Source organism: Brachionichthys hirsutus, chromosome 7, assembly GCF_040956055.1.
Source record: "Brachionichthys hirsutus isolate HB-005 chromosome 7, CSIRO-AGI_Bhir_v1, whole genome shotgun sequence".
Classification (NCBI taxonomy): domain Eukaryota; kingdom Metazoa; phylum Chordata; class Actinopteri; order Lophiiformes; family Brachionichthyidae; genus Brachionichthys; species Brachionichthys hirsutus.
This window is the reverse complement of record NC_090903.1, coordinates 13,272,550-13,293,822: the sequence shown is the minus strand read 5'-3', so window position 1 is coordinate 13,293,822 and position 21,273 is coordinate 13,272,550. Positions and strand designations below refer to the sequence as shown.

The 21,273-nt window shown below is 46.0% G+C and overlaps 1 protein-coding gene across 1 annotated transcript in view; it reads right to left on the bottom strand.

Annotated features, from left to right (window-relative positions):
• meis1b (Meis homeobox 1 b) overlaps positions 1 to 20,953 on the bottom strand; it is a 62,325-nt gene extending 41,372 nt beyond the window's left edge. The window contains exons 1-6 of the mRNA XM_068740942.1: positions 20,721 to 20,953; positions 19,620 to 19,761; positions 19,330 to 19,380; positions 18,965 to 19,015; positions 17,619 to 17,762; positions 9,265 to 9,376 (exon numbers count right to left, since the gene is read on the bottom strand). Coding sequence (XP_068597043.1) covers positions 9,265 to 9,376; positions 17,619 to 17,762; positions 18,965 to 19,015; positions 19,330 to 19,380; positions 19,620 to 19,761; positions 20,721 to 20,917 — 697 coding nt within the window. The 5' untranslated portion in view covers positions 20,918 to 20,953. The remainder of the gene's footprint in view (positions 1 to 9,264; positions 9,377 to 17,618; positions 17,763 to 18,964; positions 19,016 to 19,329; positions 19,381 to 19,619; positions 19,762 to 20,720) is intronic.
• Between the last annotated feature and the right edge of the window lie 320 nt (positions 20,954 to 21,273).

Genomic DNA, 21,273 nt, shown 5'->3' with positions numbered 1-21,273 from the left:
TAGAACAAAGGCCTGGGAGTTAGCGTGTTTAACGCTGCCGCGCTAACCTTTACTCCCCCAGTCAAAGGTTATCACCGGTGAGAATCTCAGACTCCTGTCCCTGCTCATCCTTTTTGAGATTCGCTGACTCGGAGCGCAAAGGGACGATCGGGTTTCTTCCAGAATTTGTGTGTTCATGAATGTGCGTATACAGCAAGTGGCATGCCTTGTGTTACTCTGCAAACACAGAAAGTAAACAGCAACGCCGCCCCGATGCCCACCCTGCTGCTCTTATGTTTTCCTCCAGGTATTTGTTATCTACCCTCGCTTTCCTCCTCTGTCTATCTAAACTCTTAGCTGGGGTCTTTATCTTTCTGTAAAATCCCTAATGCAGGTATCCATGTCAAAAGGACCAGGGGGGTAGGGGGGGTAGGGGGGTAGTTGGGCCTCAGGGGGCAGCATGCTTGGTCTGGGTCAGCATTGGGTCAATCCTTTCCTTCAACCTCCTGCATCACAAGTTGTGTAGGCCAAAAACACACCCTGATCTCGGTATTTCACATCTTCATGTTTTTTTACTCGTCGTAACCAAACGCACCAGAATATTCGAACAAGGGAGGAAACCCGTAATTAAACCATGTGGAAAACAGAAATCTGGAATCATCCACATTTTTAATTAAGCAAACATCTGAGTAGGAGTTTTGTTTAAATGTTACAGAAGCGGAGGGAGTCGCATGTGTTTTATCAACTTCATGAAATAACCCTAAGAAAAATTAAAGTAGCACTGACCCATATTCAATTCCTAAAAATATCAAATAAAAACACACACAGGGATGCTGGTTTTGTCTAAAACTGGTGCTTCTGCTGGTGTTTTCCTGGCATGAAATTGGCTTTGTGTGGGTGTTGTTTGGAGAGCCGGCTGGTAAATTCTCCCGTTCTTTTGTCAGGGAAGGGTGGTGGGGTAGTTTGGGGGGGGTGGGCTCCATGCATAATGGTTTTAGCTAGGGAGGTCTGGAACTGTGTCCATAAATTGAATTATTTCAATTTGAGGGAGAGAGAGGGAGAGAATAATGGAGAGTGGCTCTGTGAGTGTGTGTTGCGTTTTCATGTGAATCATGCATTTATATTGACGGGCAAGGAGAAGGAGAGACTCATTTTTATTCCTCTAAAGAGCTCACATTTACAAGTGGGAATATAAACCAAGTTGTAGAATATTACAGAAGAGGCCAAGTGTTACCTTGCAGCTGGAAGTTAGAGTGGATGAAAATGACTCTGAAAAAGACCTTTTGGAAATATGTACATGTTGAGATAAAGACAGCCTGTGCCAGAACTGCTGCTGAAACAACAGATACGAGAGTGTGTTTGTGTGTCGGGGTGGAAATAGTCCTCAACACAATATTATCGTCAGGGGAACATATGGCAAACTGGCAGCAAGCTATTTATCCTTATCCTCTTTGGAAGCTAAACTTAGCACTTTGCTGTTTATAGCTATAAGCTGAACTCCCAACACTGTGATAGGTCTAATAATAAAGCAAAAAAGAAAAACACACAGCCCAGCTGGCACCACGGCTCCGCCCCCTCTCTATCCCGTCCGCCTCCCTTCCATACCTGTTTCCCAAATGCACCGATCTAACCGGGCCACCCTCCATTTGAATGTTAATTGCACCATTAGGGATTGTATTCTACCATTTAAGCGAGGCTGAAACCAGGTTCCTCTCTAAGCCCATGTGTCAGGAAAGCCAGGATTTCCTGAACACGGACCCCCTCGGCTCGCTTAAGAGCGTAGGATGATGGGACTAATCTCTTTATCAAAGCTTAAATAAACGTTGGTGCACTGTGTTTGCATGTGTGTGTGTGAGGTTTGCTTATTTGTGTGTGTTCTCGTGTGTGCCAAGGGGCCAAACAATGCTTCTTCACCGAACAAAGTGTTAATGCCCTGCCTCTTTGCCCCCTCCCCCCCACCCCGTTCCCTCCTGCTCGCTTGTCATTCTACCAAACGACAATCTCTCACCCCCGTCTGAATAAGCACTTTAAAAATATTACGTATTCCTTGCGGGAAAGTCGGTCAAGGTTTGAAATTATCATCTGTCGGGATGGGGTGGGGGTCCCTGAAAAGTTGACATGGGTCTGATCAGACGCCTCCTGGACCCTGACCTCATTCCCCTCCTCGAAGGGAGGGGAGTAAGGAGGCGCAGTCAGTGGCAGGAGGAAGTGATGACAAAATTAGGAGAGAGTTGAAGGTTGTTTTATTGGCCAGATGTAGCGTGTTATGACACATCAGCGATGAGTCATTGTGGTTCCCTATGAACATGATTACCGGGACATTTCTGTCCGAGTGTGTGTGTTATTCTAGGCTATTTGGAGGAGAATTTTAAACACACACACACACACACAGGAGCAGAACCTAGCGGCTTCTTCCAAATGTGTCGCCACGCTGTGACACACGGCTGTACATCGCAAAAACACAAATTACATCGCAAAGTGAACTTTCTATCCTTTTCAGCGGCGTGACATATCCACGACCACATTTTAACTTGTTTACATTTGCAAATCAAAGCTGAGGAATTTCCTTCCAGAGGAAGATATCCAGTAAGTGGCCTCTCCTCTCCGAACACGACCAAATTATGGTGCTTCATACAGAAATAAACCTGAATGGAGTCTTCAGTCGACACTCTTCAAACAAGATCTCAGATTTGTGGATATCGGATGACAAAAATAAAAGTCATGTTTAAAAAGTGTGCGGAAACAAACCCGCCTCGTCATTTTGTTCTCTTTTTGCACGGAGGAGTGAAAGACGGTCTTTACCGTGTTTACATGTTCGACTTTTCTCATCGCCGTCTCCCCTCTCCGACACACAAGAGACCTCTACAAGGCAACAAGTGTGTGTAAATAGTATCTTTTAGCAAACACCAGTAATTAGATATAGGCATCTGGCTTTGACGCCACTCACAAATTAAAGAAGAGCGCTTCCTGTAAACAGACAGTGAGAATGTGTCTACATCATTAGTGCGCCACAATTATAACATGCGAGCTAAAGATATATTTCCCTCCCACTTTCTCTCGCTGGAGTAAATGAAGTAGAACCTCTTCTTTCTTTCTTTTCTCAAGTGTCACTCCTTCCTTGGAGCACTAGCAAACTAAACGGCATGATCCAAGAGGCTGCATGGTGGTGAAATAGTGACAATAAAAGGCAACGCAGCCAATTATGTAAGAAATAAGAGGCATTAAGGATCGGATGGTTTCATTTGAACGACTTCCTGAATGAGGCATGTAGGGGAAGGGAGAGAAAGGGAGGGAGAGAGCGTCTCTTGTGCGTACGTGTCATGAATTAATATGTATGTCATGTAAATTGTGCACACGGGGCATTTTTAAAAGGTTGAGGCTGCATGTCTTCAGTCAAGCAAACATGTAAACGACAGGCAGCGACAGAGGAGGGTCTAAAGAAGCAAAGACAAAGAGGGAACGTGCTTAAAGTTGAAAATGAATGTCCTCGCAGAGAGTTAAAAAAGAGACTTAAAGAGACTATATGAGCAAATAGAAGCTCATTTAATAATGTGTGCACAAACTCAGCTACAAACAAAATATAAATCAAACAGTCAAATAACCTCTGACACGCTATCAAATGTAGGTTTATGACTATTACCTTTTCACAACGAGTCATTCGCCAATAAAACAGAAGTTAGTGCAAAGAGGAGAGGAGAGGAGAGGAGAGGAGGAAGTAACTTTGTTTACTTGTGTTTTCTTCCATTCGACCCCAGCAGCCCGGCGACACCATCTTTAATCCTAAAACCAAACGGGCCCCACGCTGTGGGAACCTGATACAATTTCCTCTTTTCAAGACAGCCGAGCTGGGGTCACTCAGAGTTTGCTTATTGCCTACGAGGCAATAAAAAGCCATCGTGGGCTATCACTGTCCGCAAGGCGAGTCGCAAGATGTTGGCTCGCGTGTCGCGTCCCGAAAACCGTATCTCGGAGAGGAAGGGCGTGATTGGATGGGCGAGAAGAAGTCAAACATCTCTTTTCCCACGTAGGAGGGCAGATAGTGATGTTTGAGATGCCCTAAATCCTGTTGCTGCTGAATAAACATTCATGCCGGCGGCACTGAGTGTTTGTTGGATAATTTCTCAAAGTGTTTTCAGATGCAATTACCGTTTATGCTTTTCAAATATTGATTTTCATAAACTGCGTGTGAACTGGAACCTGTGCTCACAGGTGCTCCGGTAGGTCTTGAACACACACATGCTAACACGCTCCTTACCGTGGACCCACTACAGGGACACATGGTTAGCTGTACGGCGAGACGGCCACAGTTCTTCTGTACCGATGGAGTGAATACTACTAAACAGTGAGCGGTACTTGACACACTCATCACAAGTCGCTGCTGCGTCTCCTTGGTCTTCTTCCCCTCTGATCTTCCTCTGTGTTCATGCTCCGAGGAAATCAAAGGGAAGTTTTCGTTTGTGTCTGCAGACTAATCAAGGGAACCGCGCACCTTTTATCTATCCGCAGATCCTCGCGCTTAAACAGATTACCAGGCAAGCTGGAGACCGGTAAAACAATTACCAAACCGAGGATCTTCCTGTAACATCTCGGCAACGCCTAGACAACCTACAGAAAAAAAACTGAGCGCCGCTTCTTCTTTTATAATCCAACCTACAGACTGCAGCTTCGGAAATCCTCGACCGAAGATAATCAATAAGATAAAGCTTTTCCTAATACTTTAAGTGAACTATCTTATTCAATTGCATTCATTCTTCATACAGTGAGTCTTTAACTATTGTTAGAGGAAAAAAGTCAACCGGGGGGGAGGAAGGCTGTTCGGAGAGGGGAACGCACACCCCACACAGACGCTCACAGTTCTCCCTTCCAGTCTACTGGACAATCGGACCAATTAATCGGTGACTTTGAAAGGGCCACGTGAAGCCGAGTGATTGGCCGAGCCGGATCTGGCTGCTGGTTGCCTGGCACCCCTGTCCGTGTCCCCATTTGCTCGCCCCTGCCCTGGAGATTGGCCAATGAGGAGAGAGAGAAAGCAACAGATCCTCTGTGGCCTGACCTTGTTGGAGGGGCACAGAGGTCAGAGCGTGGATGGATGGAAGGATGACAACATCGGGAATATTCCAGCCGGATCGATGGAGCTTCGTGGAGAGTCGCGGTTATGTACAGTGGTTTGGAATGGAAGGGGCGGAGCTCACTCTTCAAATGCTTTTAGAGCCAGATCCTCAATCCAAGTGGCAAGTCCTGCATCAAGATGATCCCACGTGGGATTGGAACTAGCGACGGATCGCGTTGGCTCTCCCGCCATCAGGGAACCGAGGGTCTTGTGATATCAGCATCGAACTTGCGTTCTCTCAACTTCACCAGCCAAGAAGAGCCAGAGATTGATATCAGACCACCAAACGAAAAACTACAAATGTCTGCAGACGCCAACACGAGGAGCTATTTGCCTTGGCGCGTCGCGCTGTAGTTCTGGGTGGTCGGTGATACATATCTAATATCGCCAGTCATCGTCTTTCTCCCTGAATGCTTCTGACAAAGGGAGAGGGAAACCCTGGAGCTCTCCAAAACAGGACCAAAACTCTGATCGGTCGCACATCTGCATCGCTGCAGCTGCCTGATTCACTGCCTGAATGTTATTCAGCTTCCCTCCTATGCCAGCCCCCCCCCCCCCCCCCTCAGAGAAGCCAAGGGGGGTCCTTACAAAATCACAGGCAGAGAGAAGTGCTTTATACTAGGGGAAAAGGCCCGCTCATGTCCATGAGGGACCCCTCCCCTCCATCACAGGCACGTATGATCTGTTGGCTTTTTGACTGCCCTTCAAGCATTACTCTTAACAGAAAGGCCCGATCCAAGGCAACGGCAGCTTCAAGCAGTCTTCACCAAAGGGCTTCTGGGTATTAAACAAAGGGGCATATTGGTAGGAGCTAGCTAGCAAACAGCTGGGCTAATAGAGAGAGACTAATGAACCGCAGGGCCGCGCTCCGACTCTCCTCGTTTTGAAAAATAAGAAGCTTGCTTTTCATTGTCTGCTCTTTTTTGTGCAAGAGGAGACACCCAGGATTTATTTTAATGACATGTGCAAAACAAATGTGATTTCCCATCCATTCTTCTTCTTCTTCTAAGAGCCAATGGAATTCAGCCCAAACAAAATAACCACCAGCAGCACTGTGGTCAATGCAAGAACACTCATCATTATAAACTCAGCATGCGAGAATTGTCACCGCATGCAAAAATAAGTTGTTGTTTTCCAAAATTCACAGCACACAAATTGTTGATGACGGTTCAGGGGGCGTCAATAAACATGTTGTTTCTTCAAATCACATCATCAGATTGATAATATTTTATAAAAGCCATCTTCACAGGCAATCAGTCCAGCAAGTGGAGGATGCTGATCTTATGTAAGCGTGAGGCCTCTGCATACATCCTGCAGCTCCTCCTCCTGATCGGCAGGAGGGAATGCTATGTTTCCAATTGAAGATGGGAAGCATGACTTTCTCCCCGGAATAGCCTCAGAAAGTAGCCGAAAAGACTGGAGGAGGTTAGTTCAAGGCTCTTCACCAAAGCAGCATCCTCTGAGCTGCTTCCATATGCTGGTGATGCAGGATGGAGGGAAGGAGGCTACATGCCAGACAAACAAAGAGAGATTACAGGGAGACAGAAAGCAGGATGAAGTGTGGAAGGAAAGAAAGAGGCTTGATTGAGGAGAACTAAGTTTAAAGAGAGCTAAGAGACAGACCAAAGGAGGGAAAGATGGCCTTTAGCTGTGTAGCTGTACAAGCAACGGGGATGAGAAAGAAGTGGAGGAGAGGGATGGAGGAAAAGGTCAGAGTGAAAGCAATCTGTAAAAGGTAGAGGAGAGGAGAAAGTGGGGTGGAAAAACAAGAATGAAATGTGAAAGAACGGTAGATGGAAAACACGACGAAACAACCGAGAAAGGGAAGGATGGCAAAGGAGAAAAGAGAAAGCAGGAGAGAAGGATGAAGAGCAAAAGCCAGCACAGAGAGGAAAGATTAGGGAAGAGATGATAATATGACAACAAAGGAAAAGAGAAAAGGCAGGAGAGACGGATGGGGAAGATGTAGAGAACAAAGGGAACAAAGAGGTGAAAGGAAGGGATAAGAAGAAGGATAAACAAAGGTAGTGTTTTAGAGCGAGTGGGAGGCATGCGAGAGAAATAGGGAGGAGAGGGAGACAAGCACGTGGGTTCACAAGGCGCTAGAAAGTGACTGAGAGCAAAATGAAAGGGGGAGACGCAAGAGTAGGTGGGAGACAAGGGAAAACTGGAGAAGAGAGGGAGGATGCAAAGATCAAACAGAAACAGGGAGGAGAGACAGCGGGGGGGGAAGTGTCGGGGAGAAAGCGAGAAAAGTGCCAAACAGATAAATAACCATCTTACTGGGATTATCAAGCGACTGACGCTCGGTTCGCCGGCGCCGGCGTGACACGGCAGCGATCGCTTTAACCCATATAAACCAGAAACACATCCAAGATGTCCTCCGGTATTTACCGTCTCCATCGCGTCCTCGTGCTCTACGCTGTGTGTGTGTGTGTGTGTGTGTGTGAACATGAACAACGCACACACAAAGCAATCCCACACGTGTGTGTGTTAATATGATGCAATAGAAACCTCCGCTGGTCCGGGTTTGGGCCTTTTACACTGTTCAGTATTATATTATAAAGTGTTGAAAATGCGATTGCAAGTTGATATTGAAATAAAATTAATCTGGGCGTATAAAATATTCACCAGGCTCTGTAAAACACGTATGATAACAAAACTCAAAAATACAACTGGAGGTAAACAAACCCTACATGCAGTGCAAGCATCACATTTAAGTAACACACGCACACACACACACGCAAACACACACACTGTATGTGTGTATATCTATAGGTACATATATGCCCAGCCTGAGCCTGTATACAAACGCTACTGCACAATTTACCATCTAATGAACTTCAACAACAAACAAAAACCTACAAACGCCGGAGAGTCGAGAGGATGGAGAAACGAGAGGAGGCAGAGAGAAGGCGGGCCTATAATTGGAAAGATGTGAAAAATGAACTGTCAGTTTGGTCAATATAGGGCAAAGGTCGCAGAAGCAGGAGCCCAAACGCGACACGGAGGACGCTCATTAGAGCGACCAATCAGATCTCTGCTGGCTGCCCTCGACCATTAGTCATCAGAGGTAGAGTCTCTCACACACACACACGCACACGCACACACAGAGACACACACAAACCTGCACACTGTTGCTTTGTCCTCCCTTTTTTCCACTGTTACTCCACTCCTTTATTGTCTGTTCTCCTATTCCACATCTAACTTCTATTTATATCTCCACCTGAGTCTCACCTCTCAGTCCTTCAGCTCCTCCGGAGAGCATTAATGATGAGTATGGAAGAAAACAAAACGTGAGCCAGACAGAAAAAAGAGCGGATGAGACCGTAAGACAGACAGACAGACAAAGACAGACGGAGTGTGTTGACTATATAAATGGCTGCTCGTTGGAGGGGAAGGCACGGCGGCGCTCTGCCTCCTGGCGCTGGCAACCCGACAAACTGCTCGCCTTGACATGGCCTTCAATAATATATGAAGCTGCTTTTTTTGCCGACAGTTTGTTTGTAGTGGTGCTTCATCGCAACACCAAGCCCTTCTCCCACTGCTGACACACACACACACACACACACACACGCATACATCCAAGCCTCGGCAGAGTTGCGTGTCTAACTTAAGACAGCATGAATGAAAACTAAATACAACCGCTCGGATCTCGGATCTCCTCAAACAGGTGCGCGCAACAACGGCAAGATACGAAAATCAGCATCGCCATCTTATGACAAGGGGTTCCTATGACGACAGGGAACTGTTGCGTGGATCCCCAACGTGTTGGGAGCAAATGAGAAAGAGGAAGGAGTTCAATAACAGCTGATGTATAATTACAGCTCAGATTTAGAGCAAAGTGCACGCGATAGGAATGCAGCGTGAGAGGAGGAGTCAGCCGAAGACGTACGCCGTTCTGCAGGCTCCGCTATGATAGGCTCCCATCTGTCACACAGCGTCTGCCCTGTGTCAGTGCCCTTGAGATGGGTAGATGCTGCCCAGGGCCTGAACGGGCCTATCACAGCTGACTTCTAACCTCTCTTTGAGCCTTTACAAAAATGCCATTTCCCTTCGGATCGTCTTCAGGAACAAGCAGGGACACATAAATGCTTCTCTGGTGTTTGATGTAATGTGAAACGCAGACAAACTCCTTATCCTCCGCCTCACTAATGATAATAGGGGACCCTTACCCTGTTCGCTGCTGTTGTCGCCGCTGTGCGATGTGTGTCCGCCGCTGGATGGTCCCGGCGTTCCTCCGGAGCGCGTGGACGCCGTGTCATCGTGATCTCTATTCCAGGAAGTCTGTCATTGAGGGAAAGGCAGGTCAGTTAATATGACGTCACACTGTTCCCCTCAGTAATCAGTTCTGTTGATTTTATAATGACGTTTCTGAAATTACACAAAAAGAGAAAAAAAGAAAATTCATCCGTAAAAATCTCCAATGAGGTCCCCAGAATTTGACTTCCGAGGGAACGAATAAAAACTAAGTGCTAGTTTCCAGCTGTTGCTGCGATTCTTGCTTTTCTTGGCGTTAAAGTTTTGCACGTGCACTTTGTCAGAGTTCATAATTAGTTGATGATCAGTTAAATAAGGAACATGTGAGGAACAAATTGGAAATGATTTCATGTAAGATGTATACGGTTACGCAACGCCACAGTGCAGTATGTGCGTTTGTTAGCTACGCTTAACTAGCAGTAACTTGTCTTCTGCGACTACACACGCTTTTGTGTACCTTGTTGTAAAGTGTTACCAATTCATCATCCGCCAGCTTTCAGCACCGCCATGCACCGAGCCCCCGCAACGATGATATGGAATGAGGATTACAGGGGCTCGGCGAAGAGAACGGCTCCGACGCATAGCAAGCAAACATGTTGTATTAGTTCCCAGCTTTCTGAGGCATGCAACCCATTTGGCTCAAACCACTAGCAGATGAAAATACAAAACAGTTACAATTTAAGAAAGGCTGCGGCGAGCGCCAGGGACTGATGTCATCCGAGCAGAACAGAGCGGAGCGAGGTAAATAACTCAAAGCATTGCCCCATTTATATAAATAGTCTGAACTGTCCATAAATGAAACCCAAAAATTTGGATGGCCAATCGACACTAATGTGGATTTAAGTTTCATTCCGGGAGGCAGAGCCAGAACACAGACATAACCAAATATGCAGACGTTTTCCCACAGCCTTTTCTACTCAAACACTGAATGAAAGAAAAAACATGTGTGGCATCGGAGACCCGAACCGAAGCCGGCTTTAAGACTGTAAAGACAAATGAGGCGTCACTGAATCCACACAGCGTCTCCAAACAGCAACATTAGAGTTAAGGGCTGATAAGAGATTTCAAAATAGAAGCACAACGGAAAAACAATGTCTCACCACACGCAGAAGATATCAGACAAACTGAACACACACTCTGCTGCCCGGGTGAGCCCATCTCTAAAGTCAAATGAGGCAGATATCAAGGGCCAATGTGGTGTTTGCGTTAGGCTTTAAGGGCGACGCCACCAAATGAGCGGTAGAAACCCACACAGAGGAAGAGGGAAGAGAAGCACTGCACTGGGGAACAACTGGTTTCAATTGGGATACTGCAGGCAGCGCTGTCTCTGCAAGAAGGATTTAGAGTGTTGCTTCAAACTGTAAAAGAAGTAGACATGAATTCACCACACAGGGTTTGCAAATGGTCTAAAATGTAAATGGTATAAAATATAATATGCAAGTCAGCAAATGTATCACATTTGGGCCCGATTAGAGTCCGTTTGATGTTCCTGGACTACGAAATTATAATACAGTTTTTATGTGGACAATAAAATGACTGTTTTCTAAATTGGGCTTTGCAATTAAAGAGCAGCGCGACTGCACGAAGGCATGACATGAATGGAGATCAGGTAGATAAAAGTTGAGCTTCTCAAGGATGAGATACCATGAACTCCTTTTTTTTCCCACTTCTTACAAAATGTTTTGGGTTTTTTTGCAGACTGTAGAACATTGAAAAATGAAACACCCGTGCATGACCGAGCAACTCCAGAAAACATCAGAAGTGAGGTAATCCAGACCACATGCTCAGCATGCATACAGTTAACACTCCTCCAAATGTGCGGCTTTTAAAAATGAGCAGAAACTTGTTTATTCAGAGCTCTGTGAAAAGAATAGTACAGTACCCCGGGGATGAGTGGCAAGCATTAAAAAATCCAAGTGCCCCAGCTGACAAAATGGACATGTTCCTTTTTTCTTTTCCTTGCAATTCTGGAAGAGATTTCTCTTGAAAATATAATTAGAAAGTGGAGGGGGGAATGGCAAACACCTGCATTAGCTGTAATTGAACAAAAGAGCGCTTTGCCTGCTGGGAGCTGGCCAGTGAGGCCCCATGGGAAAGGGGGCGGGCCAGAGATAGGACCTGGTGGCATCTCCGCGGGGACGGGGAATTTATTTATAATCACATGCCGCCCTTGGATGGAACTGGGCCGGCACTGATCTAACACGCAATTAATACACACACGGCTGAGATCACACAACCCACAACGGACGCACATACCAGTGCTCACAGGTCACACAGAATGCATGAACACACACACACACACACCAACAACCTTTTATGTTTTTTTACATGCACACACCGGTGAAGTATGTGCAAATACATGACAGAACCACCATACCCATAGTCCCTTTTAAAATATAGCGCACACCTTCACCACAAGACACAAAGCAACAAAACACACACACACACACACACACCCTGCTCCGGCAACACAACGTGGGGGGGTCCACCATCACAGGATGAATAGATGTGTAAACAGAAAGCTGGAAAAACAGCTACACACTTCATTTATCCCATCCCTTTAATGAGCTGGCATAGTCTCTCTCTCTCTCTCTCTCTCACACACACACACTGATACAGGGTGTAGATTAATTCAATGCCTAATTGTTTAGTAAATTAAATTTTCCACATTCTATTCTGCCTAGCTTTAGCTAAAGTTCTTAAGAGAACCCTGTTTCTGAGCCATACCTTTTATTTTTTATATATATATTATTACCATTTTTCTTCCCTCCACCACACTAATTCACCATGAAAAGATTTTCCTTGCTGGAAATTCGGATTCCACCATGATCGGCGAGGCATTCCAATCCAACGCATTCTCATTGTGCTCCATCTAAGATGCAGGGAGGGAGGGAGGGCTTCGCGTTCTCGCTGTGCCAGGTTCCATATCATACCAGCATTCAAGCAGGGAATGTTGCCGTGCCAATTCATTTGCAATAATAAAGAAAATGGTTAACGTTGTTGCGCTTTGTTCTCCCTGCCCTCCCATCATTCCTCTCTCAGAAATATCTTTTTGATGATATGTATATTTACTTTCACCCTGTGCAGGAATAATCGTATGTGCATACTTAACGCTGCAGAGCGTGAATATCCAAATAGCCCCACACACATACTCTCTTCAGTGGCGGTGCATCTGAATCAAATATGACAGTTGGTTACTCCATTCCCCAGAATGCATTGGTGCGTCTGTTCTCAGCAGTTGTTTTCTTTAACACTATTTTTGACCTTTGCAACAACGCCGCTTCACCAAGTTGGAATCGGCAGGAACGCCGTGTGCTGCCGCAGAATAATTCCAGACACACACTCCGGTGGAGAAGCCGTCAGCGGCGGCGGCGGCGGCTGAAAGGCCGGCCATTGTGAAATCCAGTTTACTTTGTTTTCCACTGTGACTAGATAAAGCAGGATCTGTGTCCTTGATTACCGGCCAGGCAAGTATTCGCCCAACTACCTCCGCCTTCCCTGCTCTCTCCACCCCTCTCCTCCCCTCGTTGCAATATTAGTGCCTCCAAAACGAGGAAAAAAAAGGGGGCTGATAATGGTATGCGTGGTGCAAAAAAAAAAAAAAAAAGAAACGGGAGGGAGGGAGAAAGCAAAAGACACCCCCATCCCTCCCACTCTGCTCAGCATTCCCCTTCCTCCCTAACTCCCCACAATAGACAAAGAAAGAAGAAATAACATTATAATTGCTGAAGGGGGTGAGAGGGAGAACTGGATTTGGTCTCTTGAGTAGGTACGCTACGTTGAATAGCCGTCAGGTACTCTCCAATTGGCTTTTTAAAACCAGTGGGTTAACCTCATCGAGGCAACCAGAGATAATTACATGTTTAAGATAATTACCAGCGCTTTCAAGTCCATTTAGACGACACTGGTGGAAACCGACAAACTGATTTTCTGTCTCTGTGGCCTCTTCCACTTCAGTTCTTGCTACAGCCTCCCTGTTTGCACTCTGTGAGCTGAAAACCAAACAAAATCATTAACTCGAGTGCTCCGGCCTCCAAACTAGCAAACTCCAAACAAAGCTTATTCCTTTTTTTTATTCAGCCGTGGCTCAGAGAGCCGGCCTGATTTCTCAATGACATAGGTTTTTTTTTTCTTCTGTGGTTTCTTCATTAGCCTAGCCTAGCTTGACTCGAAGCTGCCACGCCGGGATGTTTCTCAGTGGATCCCTTGGAGACGGGCTGTTTGTGACGGTGGCCATTGTCAGAGGCTCACAGGGGGGTTAAGGGGGGAGAGGAACTTTCCATTAGCTAAGTACACATGTGTTAAGCCAGGTTATTGTTTACTTAGCCAAAGAAACCACAGCAGGCCTCAAGGACAGACATGGCCGCCCATCAGAAGTATCGCAAAAACAAGCTAAAGATAAAGAAAACACCTAAATACTGCACAAATTCACCAAACTCATAAATCTGAAAATAACAAACAAAAAAGTACAATAATAAATAAATAAACCAGTGGATAAAACTCTCAGAAAGTATGCAAGAAGTTCTCCTCTGCTTTGAAGTCACGCTGGCCTTGATTTGCTTAACCAGAATCACCCCTACTTGCTATTCCGCCACAATGATAAAGAGGCTAAGAAACACACGAGTCACGTGGTCGCACTCTTTGTATCACTTGTTGAATCCTTAACAGCCGACCTGCATTCACTGCCCAATGGAGAGAAAAAAGGGGGGAGATCAGGGGAAGAGGGGAGTGTAGAGGGGTAAGAGGGGGATCGGGGGGTCAAACCTCTCCTCTATTCAGCGACAAAAGCCGCTGTTACCAACAATCACCACAAAGATTCAAACATTTGTATTGAGACCAGCAGCGTGCCACTGTAGGAGAGGGAGGGAATGCACGGGAGAGAAGGGCCGTGCATTTAGAGTCGGGTGAAACTCGATCCATACTTCAACGAGAAGCGGATAGATTAGCGATAGCGGCGTACTGATTAGGAAAATAGTGGCTGACCCCGGTGGTCAGGGTTTCCATTGAGTTGGAGGGGGAAGGCAGGGGCAGCAAGGGTCACTCTTTGACTGCCAGAGTTACCTAAACCAACACCGTTGGGTCTCACTGACCTGGAAACCGCCACTTGTATGGCATAACAGCGCCAATAGCTGGGAACGGAAAGCGCTATCAAGAGCAAATTCTTGGGCAGTGACCACAACACTGCGCTCATACAGCCGGGGTTTGTTTAGGTAAGACTGTGCCAAATGTAAAAAGCAAATTGTTTTCTAAATGTGTGTTTTTTTCAGGTTGCGGGACGTTCCACATTCTTTGTATATGAATTCATCAGCAGCGAAAAAGTCGAAATGCGTCTGAACGCTCAACATCTTCGAAGGCTCGCCGGCAAAAAGGGCAGGCGAGGAATACTTTTTAAGGGAGTGTTCAATTATTTCCAGCCCCACTTCAGCCTGCATGGCTCAATCTAGAAGACAAGCTCTTGAGACCTGGAGTGAGTCCTCAGCACTATTAGTGATGTTATGCTCTACAGCAAAGAGCCTGGGCCCTTGAGTTCATTAGCAAATTGCTGTGCCCCTCCCTGTGGTCCCTGTGCAATTAGAGACAACGGTGCAAATGATGTACAATGGTGTGGCAATACCTCCCTGCTTCTTAAGGCTAAGGTGCAGATGTGTGCAGAGCGAACGCTGCCGCATTCCGCAACAACAGGAAGGCCGACGCGAGGTGCTCGCACAATTCATTCATTTCACCAAGAATAATGCGGCCTTTTGACATTTATTTACAGCCGAGCTCAAAGCAGGTATGCAACTGGAAACTCTCCGGAGAGTGGCAGGGAAAGGGTTAAGAAAGTCCAACTGGTGCTAACCAGTCACTCCACTCACATAGCACCTGGGGGGAGGGGGGGGAGGGGGGGTGGTACATTTATCAGGCCATTCTCAACACACATGCATTCAACAGTATACATACATACAAACACACACACACACACATAGCCCATACATGCACTCCCAGACAGATCCACACATGCAGCCTGTGCACATTTGCACTTATGCACACACCTACCTACACAAAGTGACACACATGCACAAACTGGCTGGACCGCATTCACAAGCAGCGCAGAGCCTCTGTGACTTTTTCACCTCTCAGCTACGCTCTGGGTTCTTTTGAGCGTTCCCGCCACACTCGCCTTGCAGCACAAGACAGCGTGAAGGCATGTAAGGAGCACGCAGAAAATCACGGTTCTGACGCAAAGGGGGGCACAAGGCAGCAGGAAAGTCAGCATCGTTGCGTTGTTGAGTTTAATAAATTCAAAGTCTCCTTTTTTCCTCTGACATTTTTTCCTCCTCTGCTAAATTGGTTTATGAATAAATGAGCCTGCTTTCTCCATCTTGTTAACATTGTTCTTTTGTGCGAATTTTCAGCATTTCTTTTTTTTTTCAGTTCACTTGAACTTTATGCCCGGGGGAGGGGGGGGGGGGGGGGCATATATTAAAAATACATATGGAAAGAGATAATGCACACACGACGCAAATTCGTTCAGGATGTCACTGCCGAAGAACTGCAGATAAGATGTCACGTAAAAATAGATGACAAAAAATGTATATTAAGCCACAAGTGTGCTGCTATTAGGCTGACAATGCAAGTATTGAGCAGTGAGGGATATGCAACCCGCTGTGGACAGTCTCTGTGTAATCCTTGTGGAACATCAGACCATTCCTCATCTATTACAGACATGTTAGGAAGTTTTTCTTGTGTTTGTTGACAGCTCTGCCTCTGGGTTATTTAAGCCATTCAGTCATATCATTGGAAACATGCGTTTATGTGGTAGTGCCCTAAAATCCGCTGCATGCAGACTAGAGAGACCATCATTATGTTAAAATAGGCCGTGTCTTCATCTTAGAGTCAATTAAAGATCCGCATCAGCGCCTGAAGCGCAGCATCGTCTTCTTCATATACCTAGAAACCCAAGGGTTTGAACAGACGCCATTGCTCTATAACATAAAGCTTAATTCCACGATCTGACCTATATCTAAAAAAAGAAGAAAGACATTTTGACATCTGAAACCCCCTCGACAATACAACAAAGCCCTCAAAGAGACACTTAAATGTACAAGCGTTATTTAATTCTGTTTCTGGATTAAATGAAGTATTATCTTCCGGTTGATCTTTCTCATTTCCATAATCAGCCATAAGGGTCCTGGGATGGAGGAGCGTGTGTGCACGGCGGCGTGGGGGTCTTCTCGGGCCGGGCCCCAGTCGTTCCCAGTCCTGCCATTCAGCACAGAACATAAAAGCCGGTGGCTGCCTGAGACCAGCCACTCAACCAGATGGAAGTCCGTGGATTTAAATTATTTATCCTCATCGCTTCATTACTTTTTATGTCGGACAATCCAACTAATCCCTTTAATTTGGACACTTGATTTCTTCTCCCTCATCGGTGTCCATGCAGCCGCTGCTCTCCACTCGAGAGTCTTACTTACTGAGACATGGTCGCAGAGCCTGCAACCCTATAATGACTCCAGCTATTAATGGTCGACAAATCCAGATTTGCATAATTTTAATCATCGGTTGCTGTTATCATTATTTAATGGCAGTGCGTGGACCATTAGGGTCATGCCTGTGCGCACACTACAATGTCCCCGGAGTTGCAACAGTCAGTGGAGCACATAATGAAGGCTGTGGTTATCTCTGATATGGGCACAAAAGGAAACACTCCCTAATCTACCTTTAATGCCTACTGCCTCTACAGCGTCCACGTATAAACCTTCTTATTGGTGGGTAGATCTGTGCGCTCTGAGCGAAATAAAGGAGAGGGAAGGAGGGGTCCCGATAAGCAATGTGCACTCATGTCTAAGGAAAAACACTGACAAGACGAGCAACGAACCGTGAACTCCACAGTGGAGAAACCGAGGCACCTATACCACGAGTCTGCAGCCTATAGCTGCTGCTCCCTCCCCGGGCGCGCTGGGAACGTTGCGTTTTGGTGCAAAAGCGACCAAGAGGAGAGCAAAATTGGAGAGAAGCACTAAATTAAAATCGACATGAAACAGGTCGAGTTTATGGCGATGCTTTTTCGTGCTCATCTTCCCAGGTCGGTTCCGAGTTCAGGCCTTAATGGGCCGATAATAGCAACATTATTCAGAATATTCTCTCATTCCGATGGAGGGAAGGCAAAACGACCTTAATCATATGCAAATAACAGCGCAGCGGAGAAGTGACCCAGAATAGCTAAATAGCCAGCAGGGAGAACACACACGCACGCACGCACGCACACACACACACAGGGAGAGCCTACCTGATCAAGGGCCGCAGATCTTGTGATTTCCTCGCTGTCTGATTTGGACCCCCCCTCTCTGTCGTCTATGACCAAGTCGATGGGCATTTTGCCTTTCAAGCAGCTGATGTACCGGTGACAGAAATTATCACACAGCTCGTGTACCTAAAGAGAGAGAGGAGACAGGCGAAGCGCGCGCGCACGCACGCACACACACACACACATGCAAAAGTTACATCATCAGAGAAATGTGGTATACGCATAACACAACACCCTGCGCGCGTACACGTACCTTTTTTTATTTTTATCGTATTTTATCTATTTTATTTTAAAGGCAGCAATTATCGCTCATCTCGAGGCGTCCTGACGCACGACTGCGCGATCACTGAATAATCTGATCAAAAAAACCTCAATTCTTCTAGAAAGTTTATTTTCAAATATCATTAAACCGCGATTCGAACTTCTAAGGACTGAAATAGCGGATTGCCGCTCCTCTGCAGCGCCGCGGTGTCAGCGCGCCGCCCCGTCCCGATCAGTAACTTTATTTTTCCTCTCTTCTCAAAATAGAGATATCTTCGAAAATTGGCGGTGACAAGAGGGCTCAGGGGCTACCGCGCACTCAGCGCGCACGTTAAATGCATCACGGGAGCCCCGGGTAGCGGCCATTAGACAGGGTGACGCGCCCGACTGGCATTTAAGGTTTACATCTCGGACATTATCTTTGCCAATGCGCGGCGCATCCCGCCGCCCGGGAATAAACGTTTTCACACGATGGGACCTACGCAGACAAGTAAAGGGTTTATTTATAGGTGCCCAGCATGGGGGGGGGGGGGGGTCAGAAGTTCCGCCCGCCTCACCAGAAAGACGCGACGGAGCGCAGAGGAAGCTGAAAATGATTCCTCAGAATATATAAGTTTAAAGTTGACAGCAGAAGCTACAGGAGTCCATCTGATACCGAGACAAATCAGAGTTTTACACACACACACACACACACCCCCCCCCCCTCCTCGCCCCTTCCACAGATGGCTGCCTGGGGCCTTTTGCCATCCACAAATAATCATTTCTAAAAGAAAAGTCAAAGTTCGCTTCAGTGTTTCACCTTGCTTGTAATTTCTTGCCAATATTAAACTTCATTAAAACGCGAGGGAGAGCCGGACTCCGTTGCAGTCGCTGCGTCTGGAACAGCTTGCGTCGTGATTAAACGCGGAAGAGAAAATGCTCCGTGATTGATTTTGACGCTAATTATAACTGACTGGAAAAAACACATTTTTCACCCCCCCCCCCCCCCCCCCCCCCAAAAAAAATAAATACAATCAAACGTTTTGAAGTGGCACAGAAAACAGAGGAGAACGTTTTTTTTTTTTTACCTTCTCTAGCTCCAGAAGATGAAATCGTAAAACTTGAATGGCTTGAATCATCTGAAAATGTAAAAGACGAGATAGATATTTATTATTTAGATTATTACCTCACATATTATATCACATATAAAAATACAAAAAAAATAAGTTTCCAGGCAGAGTTTAAAGGTTTTGACAGCTGTCTGTTAACAGCAGACACAGATACAGCCGGGAGCCACCGGAATATCAAACAACTCCCCCAAAAAAGAAAAGACGAGCATCAACTCCAATTCTGCTTTGGACACATCTGTACAGGCCGCCAATAAACAGGCGCACAAGACTCAATACAATACAGAACATTTGCAAAAAAATATAAATAAATAGAATAATCTTACCAGATTATCCAATTCTGGATTTGATGAAAATAAAGGTTTTTCTGCCCGAATCTAAAAAAGCAACAAAAAAACCCCAACAACAACACGTCAATATGGAATATACTTTAGATTCTAAACATGCCAAAACGTTGAACACAGCAGACACGTAACCCTTATTGGATCACTAGTGTCGTTTTATTTTTTTCTTCCTGCAGAATTAACTCTCACACAAACGTCAGAGCTCCAGCAGCCCTGCAGCATGCAGATGTAAAAATAAAATAAAAATAAAATAAGTGTCAAACTTTCCTGACCTGTTTTGCGAACACTGCTATGTCTTCATTGAACGACTCTGACGAGCAGACGTCTCCTCCTGCCACCCCGGGCTCTCTGGGGGTGCACGTCGCTAGTTCACATTTCTCAAAAATCAGTGCAAGCAAGGGGAACAGGGGGTGCCTGCATGGGAACACACACACACACACAATAGCAAACGTCACCGGAGAGAACGGTTCCAGGTTGGATTGAGCCAGCCATCTTCCCCGGCTCCCCAACGCAGGGACTGCAGCTGCAGCCGCTGCGATTACGTTCTACACGCAGAGGCTCGGGGAAGGATCAGATACACACCCTGACGTTAAATCTAGGTGCGTCTAATGGCATAAAAGCTTCAGAGCAAGTCAAACAAAGTCATGCGTTTGGATCTCTGGGCAACAAAACGTCTGGAGCGGAAGAAGACTGAATGCGCGCACATTTGTTTTGCAGTCTAAAGTTTAACTATGTGCGTAATGCTCTAATATTATTATTATTATTATTATTATTAAATATGTCCTTTAACTGACATATTTTTAATTTTACACACACACACACAAACATAATTAATTAAAATAGTTAAAAGTGTGAAGAAAATAATTTTGCTTATAATTATAATTTAAACTTTAATATAACTAATCAAGCTGGATTCTAAGAAAAATACAGAGATTTATTTTTTAATAAAGTGATTCTGTCTCATTATTATCACAAGAGTCTAATTATTTTTTTAGACAGCAGGACATGGATGAGTGCGTAAACTGGGCCTATTGTTAGTTTAATTGTTTGTCCAGCAGAAACGCGTCAGGGTAGAAATATGTTTGACTTCAAAGGTATATATATATTTTAATTAACCCAACTGTATAAAAATAAAGACAAAAAAGCAGGATGCAGTCGCTCTCTCTCTCCCAGCGCCTCTGCAGAAGTTCGGGCTCCAGCTGGAACACTTCGCAAGACGCGCGGACGATCCAGGCTTTTGAGCCTCGTGTTTTCCTCTGGCGGTCCCGACCCTGCACCCACTATCCCACCCCGACCGCCCCCCCCCCCCCCCCTCCGGGCCTGGATGCACCAGAGAGCGTGTTCCCCAGTGGACCGGGGGGGCTTGCACCTACCCGTATATAGCGTCTTTATCTCTCTTGAGAGCGTCGTTAACAGAGGAGCCCATGCTGGGGGGCATGGTGTTGGTGTGGGCGGTGTGCGGGTACTGGTGGGAGTGCAGCTGGGGCCCGTGGTTGAGATGCACCGCCTGCATGGAGCGGGCGCCGTGCGGGTCGCCGTACATCGTGGTCGGGATGCCCACCCCGTCCATCCCGTAGTGGGGTAAGTCGTCGTACTGGAGGGCGACAGTTAAAAACACAAGAGCGCGTCAAACGCAAGTCAGAGATCAAAGTGATTTAAAGTAGAACCTTTCACCTACAAACCAAAATATCAGATGTAAACAATGAATTATCAAAGTTCACGTTCACGTTTATCTCTCTCACCACCAACGCGTGCATAAGAAGAACACTAATGTCAAGCTGCAGTTTAATTATTTTTAAAAGGAAACTTTGAGAACCGAATTTGCAGTGCAGCGTTTGCCCTGAAGTGAAAGCTACTTTTGCTCACAATTTATTCACGGTGACATTTGGAGCTTATTTATTAGTGAAATAATTATACATGTTGAAT